Below are 19,586 nucleotides of genomic sequence, written 5' to 3' on the forward strand. Positions count from 1 at the left end.
TAGTTAAAATGTTGGTTCTTTTCTTGCTCACAGTGAGTGAGGTTTATTAACATGCCTTTATTTTTTAACTAAAAACATGAGGAATTCTTGCATATTGTAAGTTGCACAGGGAAGTGGTTGAGTCACCATCCCTGGAGGTAGGGACATGGCTTAGTGGTAGACCCGACAGTACTAGGTTAATAGTAGGACTTGTTGACCTTAGAGGTCCTTTCCAATCTAAATGATTCTATGATTCTCAAATATACTGCAGGTGAAATATACTGCAGGAATTTAGTTCAGTTTTCGTTTTGGAAAAATGAAGAGCCCTCCCTGATGTCATTTCACAGGTTGATCACAAGATTAATCTTTGTGCCTTTCAAATAAGAAGCATGAAATTTCGTTTAACAGAGCTCTGCATTTTCTACCAGACCAGAAATATTTAAGAAACAAGAGAAATCACAGAATATATGATCCCTATTTATCCAGCTGTTTGTCTTCCACTGTCAAGTAGAGAGAAGCATTCACAAATAACAGCTGGGATTTAGTTTCCAGCTGTTGTTTCATCTTTAGTCAAAAGATGAGCATTAAAAGCAAAACAAAACAAAAAATATAAAAATAAAAAACAAACACACATGCTGTCCAGATCTATCTTTTTATATTTTCTGAATCTCACAGAAGTACTAAATACATCTTAAAACAGTCAAGAAAGGGCTTATATAGAGAGAGAATTTTATATATATATATATATATATAAAAAAATGTGTGTGTGTGAAATACAGAAGCCCTGCATGAACACACACTATACCCGTGTCATTTTAGGCTATAGTAACTTCAGTAATATTACACTAAATAATTGCTCCTGAGAGAAAGTTATAATTAGTAATGGGAGAAAAAAAAAAAAAAAAAAAAGCTGTAGTCCATACCCCCACCTCCTCCTCCTTATTACTCATGCCACAGGCTCTTCTGAAGCATGAAAGTTTTACTCTAGCCAGTAAAATGACCACTGCATCTACTAAGTCAAGCATAAGGCTTCTGATAACCATTTCTTTGATGAACAAAGGTAAAGAATATTTATTATAAAATCCAGAAATTTTTATTTCATGCTGTTTAAAATGAAGCAAGAGGTGCTGAAACTTTTTATATTTACCCAATAATTTTGAGCAGATCTTTGACTTGCACAATGTTTTATTACAATTTTGCAATTTCTTTCATGAAATTTGACTTGTCTCACTTTTTTCCTGACAATGATAATTTTAAAGTCAACAACAAGTGGTATTTTAACACCATTATTATTACTTTATTTAGAAACAGAAACTGATTAACAGAAACTGATTTATGAGTTCTCCAATCACATTACACAACTGGAAGTGTTCTATAAAAAGTAATTATTTGTCCTAAGACTGGGAACAGTCAAATCCCTCTTACTGTTACAGTATAGATTTTGGATGGGTGTGCGTAGATGGACATTATGCAACTGCATCCACAGCCTGGGTTTGTATTTTTGTAAATTACAGAAGTATAAAAATGCTGTAAACCTAAGCTTCACTCTGCAAAAATATTAGAAGAGTTAATTCCAAAGGAGTCAACATAATAATAATAAAACAAAAGAAGGCAGATCCACCATTCAAAAATAAGAGAATATCTTTTTTTTAATCAAAAAGCTATCAACTTTTTTTTTTTTTTTTTTGGTCATTTGGTAGAGAAATTGTCAAATATCAACCACTGCAGGCAAGATGGATGTTTTCATTTTCTAAGTATTTCAAGGGCTATTATCATGATATAAGTGAGAGAAAAAAAGAAAAAAAAAAAAACATAGCAAAATTTATTCCAATAACTGAGCTCCCAGATAAATTTCTTTGCCCATAATAAGCGGATTAGAAGCAAAGACTGCAGTTGATATTGTGCAGGGAGCATAAGGTGCTTATTACTTTAATCCCTGCTCATTGTGAGCATTTTTTACCCAAAGGAGTTCCAACTCCAGGCTCATTTGCCATAGCTCCACACAGCTGACTTCTGCATTTCTCATGCTCCATAAAGTTGCCCCTAAATGTTACTCTCCATCTTATGTTTTAAGTCACCTGGCACATCATTTTATCTCAACAATTTGGTGTACGTTCCTTTCACAAAAGATTCTACAAGTACAGCATCAAAGCTTTAGGCTGGGCCCACAAGGGTTATGTGAATAAACATTGTACATATTGCATGCATTTGAAGCTGAACAAGCTTACCTGCAAAGCCAAGGATCTTTGACACTGAAGTGGATTTATAGCCCAAATACCAAAATAAGCTAAGTGGTACATTAATGAAAAAGTTGAACTTTCTGACAAAATTTAAGTAAGCCAGGCTCTCTATGGGCTCCAATACTTATTGTACACATTGATGTGTTTATTTGTCATTTAGGCTAACAAATCATAATCACATAATATGACATTATGGCAGATTTGTCATACCAGCTTATATCAAGCAATACTACTTCAGGCCAAAAACCACAATGTGTGAAACTTTCCTCAACATGTCACCTGTACTGGTCCAGGCACAGCACAACAGAGAAGGACTGATTTCTTAGCTCAGTTTCCTTACCTTGCATATAGCATACTAGTATTTACTAGTTCTTGTTAATATTGCTTACAATTATCTATGGCCATGTCAATCGCCAGTTTTAACACAAATTAATAGCTTTTTAGGACTTTCTGGCCTGAAGAAGCATGTGCAGTTGGGAGGAGGAAAAGTCCATGCTGAGTGTGCTGTATTATGAGGACAGAAACTAATGGTGTCATTAGCTTACTCATATAGAGATCTTATAGAAAATTTGAAGATTTAACCACATATTTGTTATGAGATAGAAAAGATGAGGCCCTTATAGAAATCTGAATATGCCTGAATTACAAGTTATGTTCATTACATGCACAATACACAACCACATTATAACATACTGTGCATGTATGCTGTTTTTACAGAATCATGCCCAATTAGTGATTGTATCAGTATTTGTTTTAATTAAAATCCAGTAAGAAGTCCCAAAACATTATGAATGTTATGAAAAGGGATAAAGTAAGACACACAAGCATTAGTGCACCCTATCTTTGTACTTGGGAAGCAAACTAAAGCTACTGATGTGAATATTCCTCAAATTCTAAACTGAACGTTCCAACCAGAACCCCTACGTATTCTAAAATCAGAGTAATGTTATTAAAAATAATCCATTTTAAAGGTGTTATGTAATCCTTAAACTAGAAAGGATCATACATGATTTCTGCTGTATACAAACTATGTGAGTAATGCCATGCTGCAGCACTGTACTAAATACATTAAATGTAAAATAGTTTGGTTACTCCATATTACTCTATGAGAAATAGACAAGTATCATCTGCTATCTCACTGCAGAGTAATTATTTATTAGAATTTTTATTTACTTGACACAAACTGAATTGAAAATTGTTACGATGTTGTTTGCCTTGCTGGGAAAGAAGGACCATTTTCAGTGCTTCAGTAACTTTCCTTTTCTGCATTATATTTGTAGACCTTAAGAACAGGTGACAAAATATACCCATAACACATCTATTCTGAACACAAACAGGTCTGTTTTTTTCTGACTGACCACACATTTACACATTACACACATTTGAAATATGCACCTTCAGACAGAAGGATATTTTCCATCACACTTGAAAGCACAATTGTCTTTTGAAATACACAAAAATCAGAATTATTGGACCGCGATGACTGGGCATACACCAAGTTTGAATCTTTATCTGTGTTTGGTACTGGTGGCTAAAAGGCTGTGGATACAGCCACAGCTTCAGAGACAGAACACTTCCTGGTCTTAACATCTCAGGAAAGAGTTGTTCTCTATAAAGCAATGATTTAATTAAAGGAATTAGAGTAATTAGAGTAATAAGACATTGTTATAGGAAGGCTAAATTAACATCCTCTCTCCATCACAGGGTTGTAGTTATTCATACTGGAGATTTATATTTTACCACCTGAGAGATGAAATGCAAAAATGCACAAAAGTAATTTGATTTTAAAAGCCCATCCTGTTACATCGAAGGAAACACTTGTCAGAAGAATTGCTGACTTTTCCTAAATCATGTCTATTCTAATTTCGCAGAAGTGTCTTCACACAGATGTGCTTCAAAATAAAAAATAATAATAATAAAAAATAAAAAAGACAATGTACTCAAATAGCCAGGTTTTTAAACATTCAAAGTCACAGGCCTGTGCATTTCAAAATAAAGCACACAACTTACTTTTTAAGACTTTTTTTTTTCCATGCAGAAATCCATTTAAATGAAGGAAGATTCTTTCATTTCACCAATACAGACTTTCCCTTCCCTCTCAAAACAAGAAGTCCAAAATAAAGACAAAATAACCAATTAATCATTCTGTATTTAAAAATATTTCTATAGAAGTATATCTGAAAAACTTGGTCTTTCCAGAATACACGTGTGGGCACATTTCAACACTGTCACTAGGAAAAAAGCAATATTGTAAAAAACAAAACAAACAAAAACAAATAAACAAACAACAACAAAACACAACCAAAACCAACCAAACAAACAAAAAAAAACACGCCTCACAGTTCTAACATATGATTTAAATAAATATAAGTAGGTAGGGCTGTGTACATATCCACTTTTTTTTTTGTACGCACATGAATATTTTATAGTTCATACATGTATATACATGCCTTTCTTTTCTGGAAAAGGAAGGTAAACATGTCACATGTTCTACTCTGGATCCTTTGAGCATCCCGTTAACATTTTTCTTGGTGGCACTTGTGAGATAAAACTATGCAAGAAAACTATGCAAGTAAAGATTATTGAGTCTAAGTTACATAAACAGTTTTCCTACCAACAATAATTCAAAGTTTCTTCAAAAGGATTTCTATTTGACAAATCTCAAGTATTTCTAGATAACAAACTGGTTTGGGAGGAAAGTAGACAAAATCTGAGCTCTCTGGACTAATTTGTTTCTAGAAGTTTCACAGATGACAGAGCCATAAAAATAATAATAACAAACATTGCAGATTAGAAAATAAACAATTCTGTTCTTGTAATGCAAGAGTAGATTCTGACTAAGGGCTTCAATGTTTTTCTCCCCAGCAGTTATCACTTGGATCCAAGGCATATGTTGTTAACTAACATAAATTGGGTATAATATTACTAGGCAAAAGATTAATAACCTTCTGTCTTAGGGTTAGTTGAATAATCACTAATTTAACATTTCCTGCTGCAGACGGTGGGATATCACAACGCAGACCTCAGAAATGAGCTAGAAGGGGCAGCAGTGTTGTTGCATTACCCAGCTTAAAGCCAGAATGCTCACAACACTGAAACAAGAATAAACCCTACCCATGATTACTTGTTTTCCATGTTATCACATTCCTGCTGCACTGACATTCAAGTTTAAGAAGAAATAAATGATGCTAAAAAAAAAAGAAAAAAGGAAAGGGAAGGGAAGGGAAGGGAAGGGAAGGGAAGGGAAGGGAAGGGAAGGGAAGGGAAGGGAAGGGAAGGGAAGGGAAGGGAAGGGAAGGGAAGGGAAGGGAAGGGAAGGGAAGGGAAGGGAAGGGAAGGGAAGGGAAGGGAAGGGAAGGGAAGGGAAGGGAAGGGAAGGGAAGGGAAGGGAAGGGAAGGGAAGGGAAGGGAAGGGAAGGGAAGGGAAGGGAAGGGAAGGGAAGGGAAGGGAAGGGAAGGAAAGGGAAGGGAAGGGAAGGGAAGGGAAGGGAAGGGAAGGGAAGGGAAGGAAAGGGAAGGAAAGGGAAGGAAAGGGAAGGAAAGGGAAGGAAAGGGAAGGAAAGGGAAGGAAAGGGAAGGAAAGGGAAGGAAAGGGAAGGAAAGGGAAGGAAAGGGAAGGAAAGGGAAGGAAAGGGAAGGAAAGGGAAGGAAAGGGAAGGAAAGGGAAGGAAAGGGAAGGAAAGGAGGAAAAAAAAAAAAAAAAAAAAGAGACACACCACTTCGACGTAAAGTTCTTAAAAGAAGCCTGTATAGAGGGAGGCCATGTCATATTAATCATGAGCATCTCTGCTTGCAACAAACAGCCAGGCACCTCTGAATTTCCTGCTAAGCTTGGTTCAGAGATAACTGATTAAGAATTCACACCTTAAGCTTAGAGAGAAAGTTTAAGCTTAGAGAGAAATGCATCTCCTTTTTACTTCACTCTAACCTGCAACTCCCTTTTTATATCAGTACCAGTGCCCCACCCTGGTGAGCTCTGACTTTCCTGCCTGTGACACTGACAGTTCTGACAGCTTGAAGGCATGGGAAGACCACGGGATCTCAGAGCATGTCTTCCCAGAGCATAGTGCCTTTTCATCTGAATGATGTATCATAACACGCATTTGGGGACCACAACTTCAGAATACTGAATTCTAATACAAGGTTTTAAAAAGAAAATAACTACTTTTTATTGAAACCCTGTGTTTCAATACCAGTTCTTTATGATACCTTGGCAAAAGAATTTGCTTAAACTCTAAAGAGAACCAAAAATCCAGTAAAGGTTAATTATCAAACTTGTTTCTGTGTATATGTCCACTGCCCTCTACTGTTCTGAGCATCAGAGACATTACTGGTCTCTTTTTCTCAAAACTGCCACACAAACCTAAGCAAAAGCTTTATTCCTATTGAGGGACAGATTGCCCAGTTAGCCCCGAGCCTGCTACACAGGTTTGCAGGTTCTGTGTCCCACCCTGCACGTGCTCAGCTGGTGGGCTGTTTATATGTCAGTATGAGCAACAGAAGTGCTTGCTGTCAATGTCCCAGGCAAAATAAAACCAAAACCCACCAGCCTAGGTCTGCTGCAGCACAGCAGCAAACTTCTACATGGCACTAAGGCTGCCACAGAGCTGCAGGTAGCCAAGCACTTCTGAGTAGCCTTTCACATTGCTGCCAGACAAAATGGCAGCTCCTTCCACCTTTCTGTAAGCACAGAATTAAGTTTTACTTCTACAGTGCTATCATGATGGACTTGAGATTTTTCTGGTCACTGTAATATGAAATGAACACAGAAGCGAACAATGAAATGAAAATTATGTGCAATGCGTTCAACAGTAACAACAGGAAATGGGTGTGCATGTACGGGATACTGTAAGGACAAGAATCAGCAGAGCTTTGTTTGAGGACTAGTATTTATTCTGTCTTTATTTAAACTTCCTTCCCCTTTTCAGAAGACAGGGGAGACTATCACGCGCTGGAATCTAGCAGAGTGCTGCATATGCTGAACCTTTTTCAGTTTGCTACAAAAGCAGAGCCGAATTCAAATAAATAAGTTCGATACACTTTTACTTCCTTCTTCTTAAAAGTTCCTTGCTACGTGATTGAGCAGCAGTTATTAGTATAGGATCCTTTCTCAGTCAGGACTTCAAGACAAAGACTTCAGGAGTGCTACATTAATTATACTTTTAGTTAACACTTACAATCAATGTCTAGGGATTCTAAATTGGTCTAGCATATAAACAAGAACTAAGATGCAGTTTAGAAGAGTCCATGCACTATTCAGTTGTAAAAGCAAGAATAAATTAAATTGAGGCTATTTTAATGCTCAAACTCTACCTTTAAAGGTATTGCACTCTCAAAGGCATGTGCATTTAAGGAAGGCATTGTGCTCTTCCTCTATCTGGACAGCAACAAACTGCACTTGCTTCAGCTGCCTGCTTAATCACAGCTGTTACCACTTCTGCTTCCCAACCTGCTATATCAGTGGATGGCTTTTGTTCTTGGAATGAAAACCACAGTGAAACTTGCTCACTTGAAAGGCAGATTCATCCAAATTACAATTTTTTTTATTATTTTTTTTAAGAACACAAATCTCATTGCAAAAGAGCTTGACTTGCTGATGCTGTGCACAGCACCAGAACCACATACAGCAGAATAAAATAACTTCCATAAACTAGGTCTCTACATGGCTTTCAGTTGGCTTCATTAGCAAAAACTGAAGTCATCCCTTATAGTTCTAGTACTCTGCTGTTAGTCTGCTTTCCTTCAGTCTCTTCATTCAGCATCATTACACTGCTCTACCTTTAAAACCACAGACAGGTTCCTGTAGATGGCTTTTGATATAGCACCTGAAGTGCTGCTCTTTGGCTTCACAAAGAATAGATAAAATGGCCGCATCCAAAATGGATTTTTCAGCATAGATTAAAATTAATTTTGCTTTCACTAAAATTACATGTTGCTGTGTCTATTTTAGGATTAAATATACGTGGGGAAAATAAACACACTTGAGCTCTATTTCTCAGGAAACAAAGTTTATATAATACTGGTGGGTATCCCCATGACTCTTGATTCTGGAATTATTCTTGAATTTTTTTTAGCCCAGTTTCAACCAAAAATTTTAATGTGAGCTCAGCAATATTAATATACACTAGAGAATCTACATGATTTTATGTCACTGGCAGGTGTGCATCGCATCTCCCTGGTGTTCCATGAAAACCGTAAAACTGTAGTATTTAGTAGATTTCTTCTGCTATAAATTTTCAAGTAAACCATGTGTAAAATACACACCCACAGCAAATATAAATATTAAGTATGTCCAAAAACACTACAACAATTATACAGTACAGCAGTTAGTCATCAGCAGTCTCATTCTTAAGCTAATTAATAAAAACAGAGAATTCAAATGGATAGCATTTATTAAAGCAAATTTCACAAGTTAAATAGTTATTCGTTTCTCTGACCACCTTGATAAACTTCCAGGCCTGTTGCAATTTTGATTTAGCTTCTTTAAACATGTTTTAAGTTAGAACTGCATAAAGCATTCCACGTAATATCTTAAAAATATTCTGTGCCATAAATTTGTCATAGACTCTCCCTCTCACTACTGTTAAAGGTGGCATTAAACAAAATACATCCAATTAAGAATTCAGTCTTAAACTTCTATGTACTTAAGCCATATTCTCCACAGCTAATCCAAGAGTATACAGGCCTTGAACACAGCCCTGACTTACTTGCCTCACACTGCAGTTCCTCACCTTTGTTACATTTCTAAGAATTTCAAAGTACGGTTTTATTCAACACATACACAAATATTTTGAAATAACTTTACTTCTTGAATAAAAGGAAGCTCTCTAATTTTCCAGCCACTGACAGGATGCTATGATCTGGTATTAGAGCTGCAAATTTAGAGATCAGATTTGTCCACGTGTGACACTGATGTGCTATTCTCATTCACAATGAATAGCCCCAAAACAAAATCCCACAAGTCATTAAGAATAGTCCAGAATTAAATGCTAGCTGTTGCAACATGTAAAACATGCCTACATGAACAAAATTTCTAAATTATACTGAAGAGTTTAAAATGACGGATTATACTATTGTGTAGTCAATCCCAACTTTGCAGTTGGGAAGCGTTCTCCCCAAAAATATTTAACCTAAGTCTCCCTTGTCACAAAATAGACTGATTTTGTAAGCCTTCTTATTCCTGTGCTAGCTTGGCAAATAGAGAGAACAAATGCCACCTTTACAATTACTCCCACACACTCAAGAAGTGCGTGCACACTTTTACCACAAATTGAGTCTTATTTTTCTACATGTGACAAGTACTAAATCTTTTACACTTTCTTCATAGGTGACATTTCCTACATTTAGTATCAATCTTGCTACTTTTGAAGGTGCAATACCTAAAACTGCGGCCAGTTTTCCAGGTGCTACTTCATACACACATCGTACAGCAGCAGCAGAGTAATTATGCTCTGTAAATATGCTGTATATGGTATCTGTTTTAGCTTTCACTTATATGCACAAAGTCTATGCACTGTCAAGATGTTCTAATATAAACAGCAGTGTCAGACTGAATTAGCATTTTTATACTAGGAGACAGAGACAGAATGTTTACACATGTATGGTAAAACAACCGAACAAGAAAGAAAACAAAACCAAGAACTATCATCCTGCAACAATAAACTACCAATACACAGAAAAAAAAAAAGGAAAAAAAAAGAAAAAAAAATCATCCATCCCAATATCAAATATCAGAATACATTATCTACATATTTAAGAAGTTTATTTCCTTACAGAAGGAAACACCCCTGCTAAGCACCATTTTGGTTTCATTAAGACAGAATTTCACACCATGCTTGGAAGGATGATCTGTGCAATTTCAACTTACTACAATGCCACACAAGCAAACAATAAAAAGTAACATAACCCTAAATGCATACTCACCTGATGATGCACAAAAAAACAGCACCACACCATGAGGCACTTTGTATTGTACTCAGATTTGAGGTTTCTTAATCTTCAGCGTGACAGTGAAAACTGCTACAAAGAAGTCACTATGTTTCTCCTTCAGTTTTTAGCAGGAACTCCTCCCCATGCGGCCACACAGTTTGCTCTCGTTTCCTGTCATGCAGTGTGCTAGAAGTGTCAGAAGCCGAGTGATACACATTGTCCTCTCTATCTCAGCTTTGGATTTTCTCACAGGGTGCTTTAAATAATACTTCAGGCATACAGGAGTGTTTCAAAAATTGCCAACAAGTGTAAAGAGAATGGCAGTAGTATGGTGAAGGTAAAGACATCTTTAAAGTGTTTTTCAAGTAATAGGTAGGTATTTGGGGAGCTTTGAGAGTCAGTAACTGAAACACTGCCTGCCACCTATGTGTGCACTTCTCAGTCTCAAATTAGCAACGGGCTTTAACCTTGAATGTGGACAGCTATCTCCAAATGCAGATGCCTCCGTCAGAAGACAAAACACCTGGTATTTACTGGATGAAACTTTTAAACATTCAGTTCACGGAAAAATTCAGTATTACAGAAATTAAGGGATCTGCTAAGCAGTTCTTAAAGAAAGAGACATGAGGGCAAGCACAGCATGTTTTAGAAACGACTCAGAATCACAGCACAGATATGCTTGGCAGAAGGCCCACATTTTGCATTTGAGGACATGTCAAGGAAGTGCAAAGCTTGATTTTATCTGTGGGAGTTCTGTATAACAGATGAAGGAAACTCAATTTTTGCTGATTCTTCACCACTCTTGGTAAGCGTGCCTGTAGCAACTGCCTTCCATGGAACAAACCCAGTGATTCTTCATTTCACTTGAGTTGGGAAAGCTACATACCTTAAGCAGAAAGCTATATACCTTAAGCATCAAAAAAAGCATTCACCTTGAATTTACTGCTGCCTTAAAAATATTGGATATGACTGGTGCTACCCCACCAGCATAAGAATCGCCAGGCCATCTGTAATTTCAAAACTGAGAAGCTCATCCTGAAAGAACTCCATGGCCACATACACGTTTGGCCATTAATATGATTAAGAACTTGCAGTCAGGAAAGTTACAGGATTAGGTTCCAATTTCATAATCCAAACCAGAAAATAGAATGCTTCCTTAAGAGGTCTTATATTTACATGACAAAATACATTACGACTGGGAAGAGAACAAGTGAGTCAGACTGACCTGCCGATAACAAGAGTCTTCTCTCAAACTGCCAGCTAGGTCACTAGCACATATTTGTTTTCTGTGATTATACACCCAGTTAATTACCTCACTTGGCCATCAAATTAACTTGTATTACTTCAGGATAAGAAAAGCTAACTTCCACAAGGTGTTCATCTGCAAGGTATCAAATTATGCAATTTTCCATATATTACCTGAAAATTTATAATTGTATATGCTTCATGCAATTTCAACGTCCATTTGAGCAGCCCTCTTCAAAATCTAAACATGCATAGACATAAACTCCCCTTATCCAAAGTAAACTAGAAAACAACGCAGAATAGTTACAAATAATAATGGAATCTGTAAGTATCACAAGTGATTGAAACACAGTGCTTTATATAAAAAATGATGGAGCATATCCATCTTTCCATCATCTATCCTGCATCACAAACAGCATTAATTCTTTTGGGTCAGAAAAACTTGTCCTCAAAGTAGTATCACAGAATCTTTTAGTTTGGAACAGACCTCAAAGATCACCTAGTCCAACCTATGACCTAACACTAAACCAGTCCTCCACTAAACCATATCACTAAGATATGGTTTAAGTAAAAGGAACTAACTAAAAGGGACTTTGGGGAGAAATATGAATTAGTCAAATCATTCATTTTAAGATACTAAAAATCAAGCTGTCAGCATAATAAATGCAAGACAAAGACATTCTAGACCCTAGATACTTAAATCTCTCTGTTGATCTGTTGAATTTTTGTGACTTGACAAATACTAGATTGTTCTGCAGAATCCTGAATGCTTCTAGTAGACAAGAATGTCAAGAAACATCTGAATTTAGGTAGCAAGCAAACAATAATTCTAAATTAAGAAAGCACATACCTAATGACTTGGTGCAGTCTTTTGTTGGTATGAAACTCAGCACAAAAAGTTTCTGCTGAGCTTGGAGGCGAAAAATAAAAGGTGAAACTGATAGCAGTTAGCAACTAATTCCTTTAAAAACAAGAGCCTTCACACTTCCCAGCAGACAGAAAATATTTAAAAAAAAAAAATCCTCAGGAAGCAGATATTTTCTGCCAAAACTTTCAAAAATTACTTAAACATTTCTTTTTTGGAGAATGGTAAATGTTGTTGGTCTTTCTTCCCTGCCTAACAAAGTGCTAGAACCATATCTAGCCATCTTCTCTTCAGTGCCTTTCAGCGGAGAACAGTTTATTTTCAAAGGAAATCCACATAAATTCTATATTTAAACAATATACAGGCAAGGATTTTTTCTCAAGATTCCTTTTCCTTTTTCTTTCTTAACTTGTCTTTAGACTGTCACAAGATGTAAGTTCTTTCTTAAACGATCTTTCACCCCATCACAAGAAATTTTAATGTTTTGCCATCAGGAATTGGTAATTCCTTGCCCAGGCTTGAGTACTTGCTCTTAAAAATATATATAAATAAATAACTGTAGAAAGCTCTGTGCCAGATCCAGAAATTAGGATTAAATATTAGATGTTGAAGTTCAGAACTTCATTCCCAAAAATTTAGCCTCAGCTGTTGCAGAAATCTAAACTCCATGGGAAGCTCGTATTTTTCTGTTACGCTTGCCCAAATTTCTAATTCTGCTTATAATCACAGCGATCTCAGCTCTGACCACACTGAACTTTCACTATTTCATACATATTTCCAAATATGATTCAGAAACTAGGGCAATTCTGACAAGTCTTTTTAGAAAAGGTATAACATACTTACTGGATCAGGTGCCAGATATTAGAGCCTATGTGATATTGGAGCCCACTCCTATTAAACAGCATACACCAGGACTCTGAAGAAGCCTGACAGGCTTGACACCTCAATCTCTATGGAGGCAGCCCTAAATAAAAAACACCTTTTTTTTAAAAAACAAAAACACACTGCTTTCATCAGTAGACATACATAAGGATGCAAGGTTTATATCCTAACTTATTTTACCAAGAAAGATTTGTGTTGTCCTATATCAATTTCCAAGACAGTCTGCAGGACACATTTTCCAGAGAAGTTCTGGACCCTGGTCCTTACACTGAGGGACAATCTGGAACCAGTCTACTGATTCTATTTAAAAAAAGAATTATTAGAATGGAGATGGAAAAAAAAAAGACGACACCATTTGGTAACATTTTAACAAGAAATATGTTCTTGTTTTTATGTATAAAAGATGATTCAAAAGGAAAATGTGAAACTTCACGGATGCCTGGAGAGTTAAGAAAATGTGGATTGTTCTTATACAAGTTCAGGCCAACCACAGCTTAAGGATTAAGTAATTGTTACCTGTAGCAGTAAACTCATAAGAGAAGCCTGTTCTCAGAGGAAGAAAGTAACACTATTTGGTTTTCACTGCAAGGTGGCTGCACAAAAACAAAAAGGCCCAGAACCAAGATCTGAAAGGCACAGAACTACAAAAGAAAAGATACTGAAAATATCTAGATTTCTTACAAACAGATCATTTAATTCTCATAAAATTGTGACCATGAGTGCCACGATTAAGGAAGAGGTAAGATTTTCCTGTTAAAGCGATGGGAAGCATTCAAATTAATCTTTTCTCCATTTTGTTCTGTTTATGACTATTAAAGCTTGTCCTCAAGATGGAAAGAATAATTACTAACAAAGTAATTAGGAAAACTAATTAAAATAGGGATGCAATTTTATCATTATTATTTTTTTTAATGTTATGATTTTCATGGGTCTTAAACTGCAACAAGGATGAGGTTAGGCTGGCAGGCATTTTTCAGTCAGGTTTCCTGGTAACACTGAGATTTCCATATTCCATTTCCTGGACATCACAACCTACAAACACTTCAACCTGTTTTTCTTCTTTACATTGACACTCGCACTACTTCTTAGGTCACCAATAGCCTTCTGTCTCAGAAGCCAACAGCATTTTAGAAGCACAATGTCAAGCGTGAGTTTTCAGCCCAGCATCAGGCATGAGACTGGCCAACCAGACGTCCCATCAACCTTGTAAACAGCATTGAAAACAGACTGCCACTCTTACCTGCCTCAATCGACCCTGACTGATAGCATGGCAAACACTGCTCTCTAACCTCCATGTAAATAAAACAAAATATATGTTTTCTTGCAGTTGTACTTTAGTCAGCCTCCAAGGTGTCTGCACTTTGTTGACAGCAACATCAACAGCAACCACTTGAAAGAAGCGCAGCTTGGATTTACATACATTGCAAACACCCACACAAGTAACAAGGAAGGAAATCTAAGACACTATCTCTAGAGATTCCACACAGGAACTGCCTCAGAAGATTGAAATGAAGAAATCATAATTAACAAGCTCAAAATACATAAATACACAAAAACTTTTCATTTGGTATCTGTGTAGCTGTAGCACTGCTGCTGATTCTGATGGAGCAACAAAACAGCACCACTAACACAGAATCAAAAAGCCAGAAACATGGGTTAAAATTTGAGTATTACTGTAACTTTGGCTTACATGGAGACAATGATCCCTGAATATTAATGATTTAAACTCAAAAGATATCTGACAACACTTCAAAGAAATTTTCCTGCCTTAATATTCTCACTTATAAAATACCCATACTACAGGTGTGGCCTAAATTTCAAATCTGGCCAATGTCTATAACAAGCAGCTGCTCAGTCTTTATTCAGGTTATCTATTTCCAAGCATCTTCTGTTGCCCAGACCTTAACAAAATGATAATAAAATGCAAGCAAAACTAATATATAGCAGTTTCACTGTTGCTATCTTGTCTATAGCTCGTGATAATATAAAGGGGGGAAAAACAAAAACAAAACAAAAACTTCAATAATTTTTCACAGCAGTATCCTGCTGCTACAACTAGGATTTTGAAAGGTATGACTAAAGGGAACGTGCACTGCTGAAGTACTATGTGGTATGAAGACAAGTAATGTTCCCTTTTTGCCTTCCAGAAGCCTAAGCAAGTTAGCATATGTGGGATCACATGCAGCCAGCATCCAAAATCCCTGCAGTTCCGTCCCTCTCTTATAGAGACCATCAACAAAAGCCACTCAAAGTCCTGTTTCCAAATGAAAGCAGGAGGAACTCAAATTCCTTCCCCCCTCAGCTCCTGTGTTCTTTATATTCCCTTCCAGTCCTCCCTTTGACTTTCCTTCTCACCTGCTCCTTAGAAGACTTGGTTTAGCTTTCTGCCACAGGTACAACTTGACAACCTCAACCAGAACCTGTGGAACTGTCAGTGAGAGCCAGATGGTTGAGTAGAACTTCTACTGCAGCACAGCGGATTTCACAGCTGTTTTGGCAAATGGTTGCTCTTACAACCTTTTCCAAATGCATAAAATATTTATTTACTTTTAAATTAAAACTTACTTCACAGTTTCAAATAGTACTAACCTAACCACTGACAATTTTGAAATTTGTACAGCAAACTTGGACTGATTGGTGACAATTTTTACAGTTACTAGCACGGGGAAATTAGATAAAAGACCTTCGCAATGGTTTGCTTAAAAAAAAAAAAAAAAAAAAAAAAGGAAGTTTTGATGTTAATGATAACTCTGTAACAGGTTGCAATAACACCACATTTTACTGAAAGCACCATGAAAAACAAGAAAGCACTTAGAGTCCATGAGTACCACCATTCTTGTCCAGTATTTGTTTTACACTAAGATTTATGTTCTGAAATAGGGTAACATCAATAAAATGTTGATAAATATTCCAAAATTATTACTGTAATGTTGTTTTCTCAGACCAAATGGCATCAAGTTCAGCTGAACAATGGCACCATGCTGTTAACCATCACAAGTTTCTGAAACAAAGTGATAGGAAATACTAATTTCACATCATGTTTTCTCCATGAGCAGCCACTGTTTGGGGGTCAGGAAGAAACAAATACAAAGAAATGGGCAGAGGTTAGTGTGAGTTAAATTGAACATAGGTCAAGTTCATCTGCTGTTGAACAAAGAAAAGAACAGTAAATGAAAGCAGGAGTACAAGGTAACACCCAATCTATGATTAAAGGCAGGAAATCTGCTCTATAACAGAACACCGAACTTGGCCTAAGAGAATGACAATTGGACCTATCTGCATTATCACATGTTGCTTCTAGCTCAGAATTGTTTGTATGCATAAAATAGCTGGTGTGACAGGTTTATAGTACACAGAATATTTCTACTATAAATAACAAACCACACCCAGAACAAAAATAAAACATGTTACAAAGCACTGACAAAGATTCATAAAATAAAGCCCTACAGGGTCAACAGAATGTCTACATACATGTATGACATGTTCCAATAAAATACCTATTCTATGAAAAGATAACATCAAATCATAACAAATCCTTAGAAATGGGACATACCACACTATTTTTGCTATTAAAAAATACTAATAGAACATCTGAGATGTAATAAATGGAATGCCTACCTTTTACAATACTAATAACAATGGAAAAGTCTTGCTGATGTAAAAGCCTATGAGAGTCTCTTCATTTCAAGAATGCATTTAGTAAAGTGCTCTACAAGAATGCCTCCAAAATTATTGCCCAAAGAAACATATCACCTAAAGTATATTTTGTATTACTAGCATGAAATTAACCTGAAAGTCGTGTTATAAACTAAATTAGGTACTAATCTCAAGGATGACTTTAGTTGTAAAGACTGCCAAAACTTTAATAAAATGGCTACTGATTTGAATTAATGAAAATACTGCAACATCTTAAGCATTACAGAATACTCTGGATAGCATGAGCAATAACAGCTCATAAAATGTGCACAGGTATCTCTACCCAAGTCCCAAACTAGTAGAAACCTAGCAAAGGCCAGGCTGCATCATTCATCTCATCTAACCATATAGTAACGCTGTTTATTTCTTCCTTAAATAAAACCACTATGCAAAGAGCATAGTTACAATATGTTTTCTCTTCCTCCTAAGATGCATTGTATGTAAGTAAAAGGTCCATACCTGAGAGTACTGTATGTCAGTGGTGGGAAGTAGGGGTTAACTACTCCTTTCCAAAGAACCCATAGATGTCTCTCCAGCACATCCAAGATCTTTGCAGCACTGCTGTATGAGAAGAACCTTGCAATGTACACTACCCCCTGATACTTCAAAAGGATAGAGCCATTTATCATGGGCCTAAGAACACACATATTTACAAATCCTGTTTCATGATTTGAACATTCTGACATGACACAACTATGCCCCTTATACATTGTGGATAAAGCTTGATTATCGTGGTAATTAAACAATCAGTTTGGAATAACGCATTCTTAAATTCATTTAAAGTTTTAAGTTCAGTGTATACATTAAAAACAGAATAATTCCAATGTGTGTTTTGGAACTGCAGCTGAAGTCAACTGTTATCCAGTTACGCAAATGCCACACAATGAATTTCTGATAGCATCTCTATTTTTCTGCCAATATAAACCTTGCTATTCCAAGAAAAAATAGTCTTGTGACTAATCAACAATAGTTCCAATAGATTGTTCAAAAACAAAACCAATAATAAGCTAAAATATTTCTAACTCCGCCCATAGATTAAGCAGGGAGACATCAAAAACAGCTCTGACAAACAAAAATCAGCATCCAGGCTGCCTGCTTGCATCAATTTATGAGCTCTAGTCTTCTGAGCTGCAAACAGTATATCACTGAAATAACTATTTTTTAATAATCAAAAAATAATGACTTTTAATAATTATTTTTAAATGCTCCTATTGCACTCTACATTGCTGCTATCAACAGTCTGAAGTTTCCCCAATCCTGCCATGCTACAAAGAACAAACTTCAAGACTACAGAAAAACTCAGCTTCTACTAAACCTGTAGACAAGTACTATATCTACAGCATCCATCCTTGAGTACATTAACACATAAAGACTTACAGATTTGCTTCTAACCACTGCTAATACCAGACATCAGACACATTCTGGCCCAAGAAAGGTCAATGCTGGATAGAGGCAAAACATCACCCCCATGAAAACAAGACAAAAAGAAAGCCTGCACCAAGACTGAAAGAGGAGGAAGTGCTGGGGCAATTCAAATGTGAAGTGCAAGCACTTCACAGGAGCTTGCAACCCACTGGAAGAAGAAAGAGGAATAGGTGTAAAAAGAGCAAGTGGAAGAGAAGTACACATCATTTCTAGAAAGGAGAAAAATATGGAATTTGTACTTTTTCTTTTCAAAGACAGATGAGATGGATCAGAGAGCAAGAATCTACTTATCTCCTAAACAAACTGGAAGAGGTTAGGAAGAAATCAAAGGACTGCCCACATAGGGAAATGTATGAGCGTACAGCAAGAAAACAGGCACGGGAGAGCTGGGATGCCAACAGCACTCCCTCAGGTGGAGGAGTGTCGTGGTTTAACCCGGCTGGCAGCTAAACACCACGCAGCCGTTCGCTCACCCTCCCCCCTCCCTCTCTGGGACGGGGGAGAGAAATGGAAAGTGAAGCTCGTGAGTTGAGATAAAGACAGTTTAATAAGACAGGAAAATAATAATAATAATAATAATAATAATACAATGATGATAATAGTACTACTACTAATAATATGTACAAACAAGTGATGCACAATGCAATTGCTCACCACCCGCTGACCGATGCCCAGCCTAACCCCGAGCAGTCCGGCCCCCTCCCCCCGGCTAGCCACCCCTATATATTGTTTAGCATGACGTCAGATGGTATGGAATACCCCTTTGGCTAGTTCGGGTCACCTGTCCTGGGTCTGTCCCCTCCCAGCTCTTACTGCACCCCCAGCCTGCCTGTTGGCAGGACAGAGCAAAAGTCTGAGGTGTCCTTGGCTTGGTATAAGCACTGCTCTGCAACAATTAAAACATCGGGGTGTTATCAGCACTCTTCTCATCCTAAGCCAAAACACAGCATTCCACCAGCTACTAGGAAGAAAATTAATTCTGTTCTAACTGAAACCAGGACATCTATCCACCCCTTATTCCATACCATTTATGTCATGCTCAGGTTACACTCTTTTCCATACATTCTAATTAGTCACCTATAGTAGTCATGGTAGTGGTAACATACAGTATTATATAGCAATTAAGATGGTACAATTCAGTTCATGGGCTATTCTTACCCAGTATTAAATCTCCTTGAGGTACACACCGGACCTCTCCGTTCTTTTGCATCACCCACCAAGTGTATCCAGGTCCCTGAGCGAAAACAATTCCACGAATGGGTTTGCCTTTTCCTGAGGCAGGAGTAGCCCAGACTGTTTTACCCAGCATATTTTTTACATGCACT

The 19,586-nt window shown here is 36.9% G+C and overlaps 1 protein-coding gene across 3 annotated transcripts in view; it reads right to left on the minus strand.

Moving 5' to 3' along the window:
- Positions 1 to 19,586, minus strand: part of ARHGEF3 (Rho guanine nucleotide exchange factor 3) — a 133,408-nt gene that overhangs the window by 58,984 nt on the left and 54,838 nt on the right. Inside the window, exon 1 of one of the 3 annotated variants that reach the window (XM_082767833.1) lies at positions 10,143 to 10,308. The exons of the other annotated variants lie outside the window; for them this stretch is intronic. Coding sequence (XP_082623959.1) covers positions 10,143 to 10,175 — 33 coding nt within the window. The 5' untranslated portion in view covers positions 10,176 to 10,308. Of the gene's footprint in view, positions 1 to 10,142; positions 10,309 to 19,586 lie in introns of those variants that run through there. 3 annotated transcript variants of the gene reach the window in all.

The sequence above is a fragment of the Aythya marila genome (genome assembly GCF_965140915.1).
Source record: "Aythya marila genome assembly, chromosome: 10".
Classification (NCBI taxonomy): Eukaryota; Metazoa; Chordata; class Aves; order Anseriformes; family Anatidae; genus Aythya; species Aythya marila.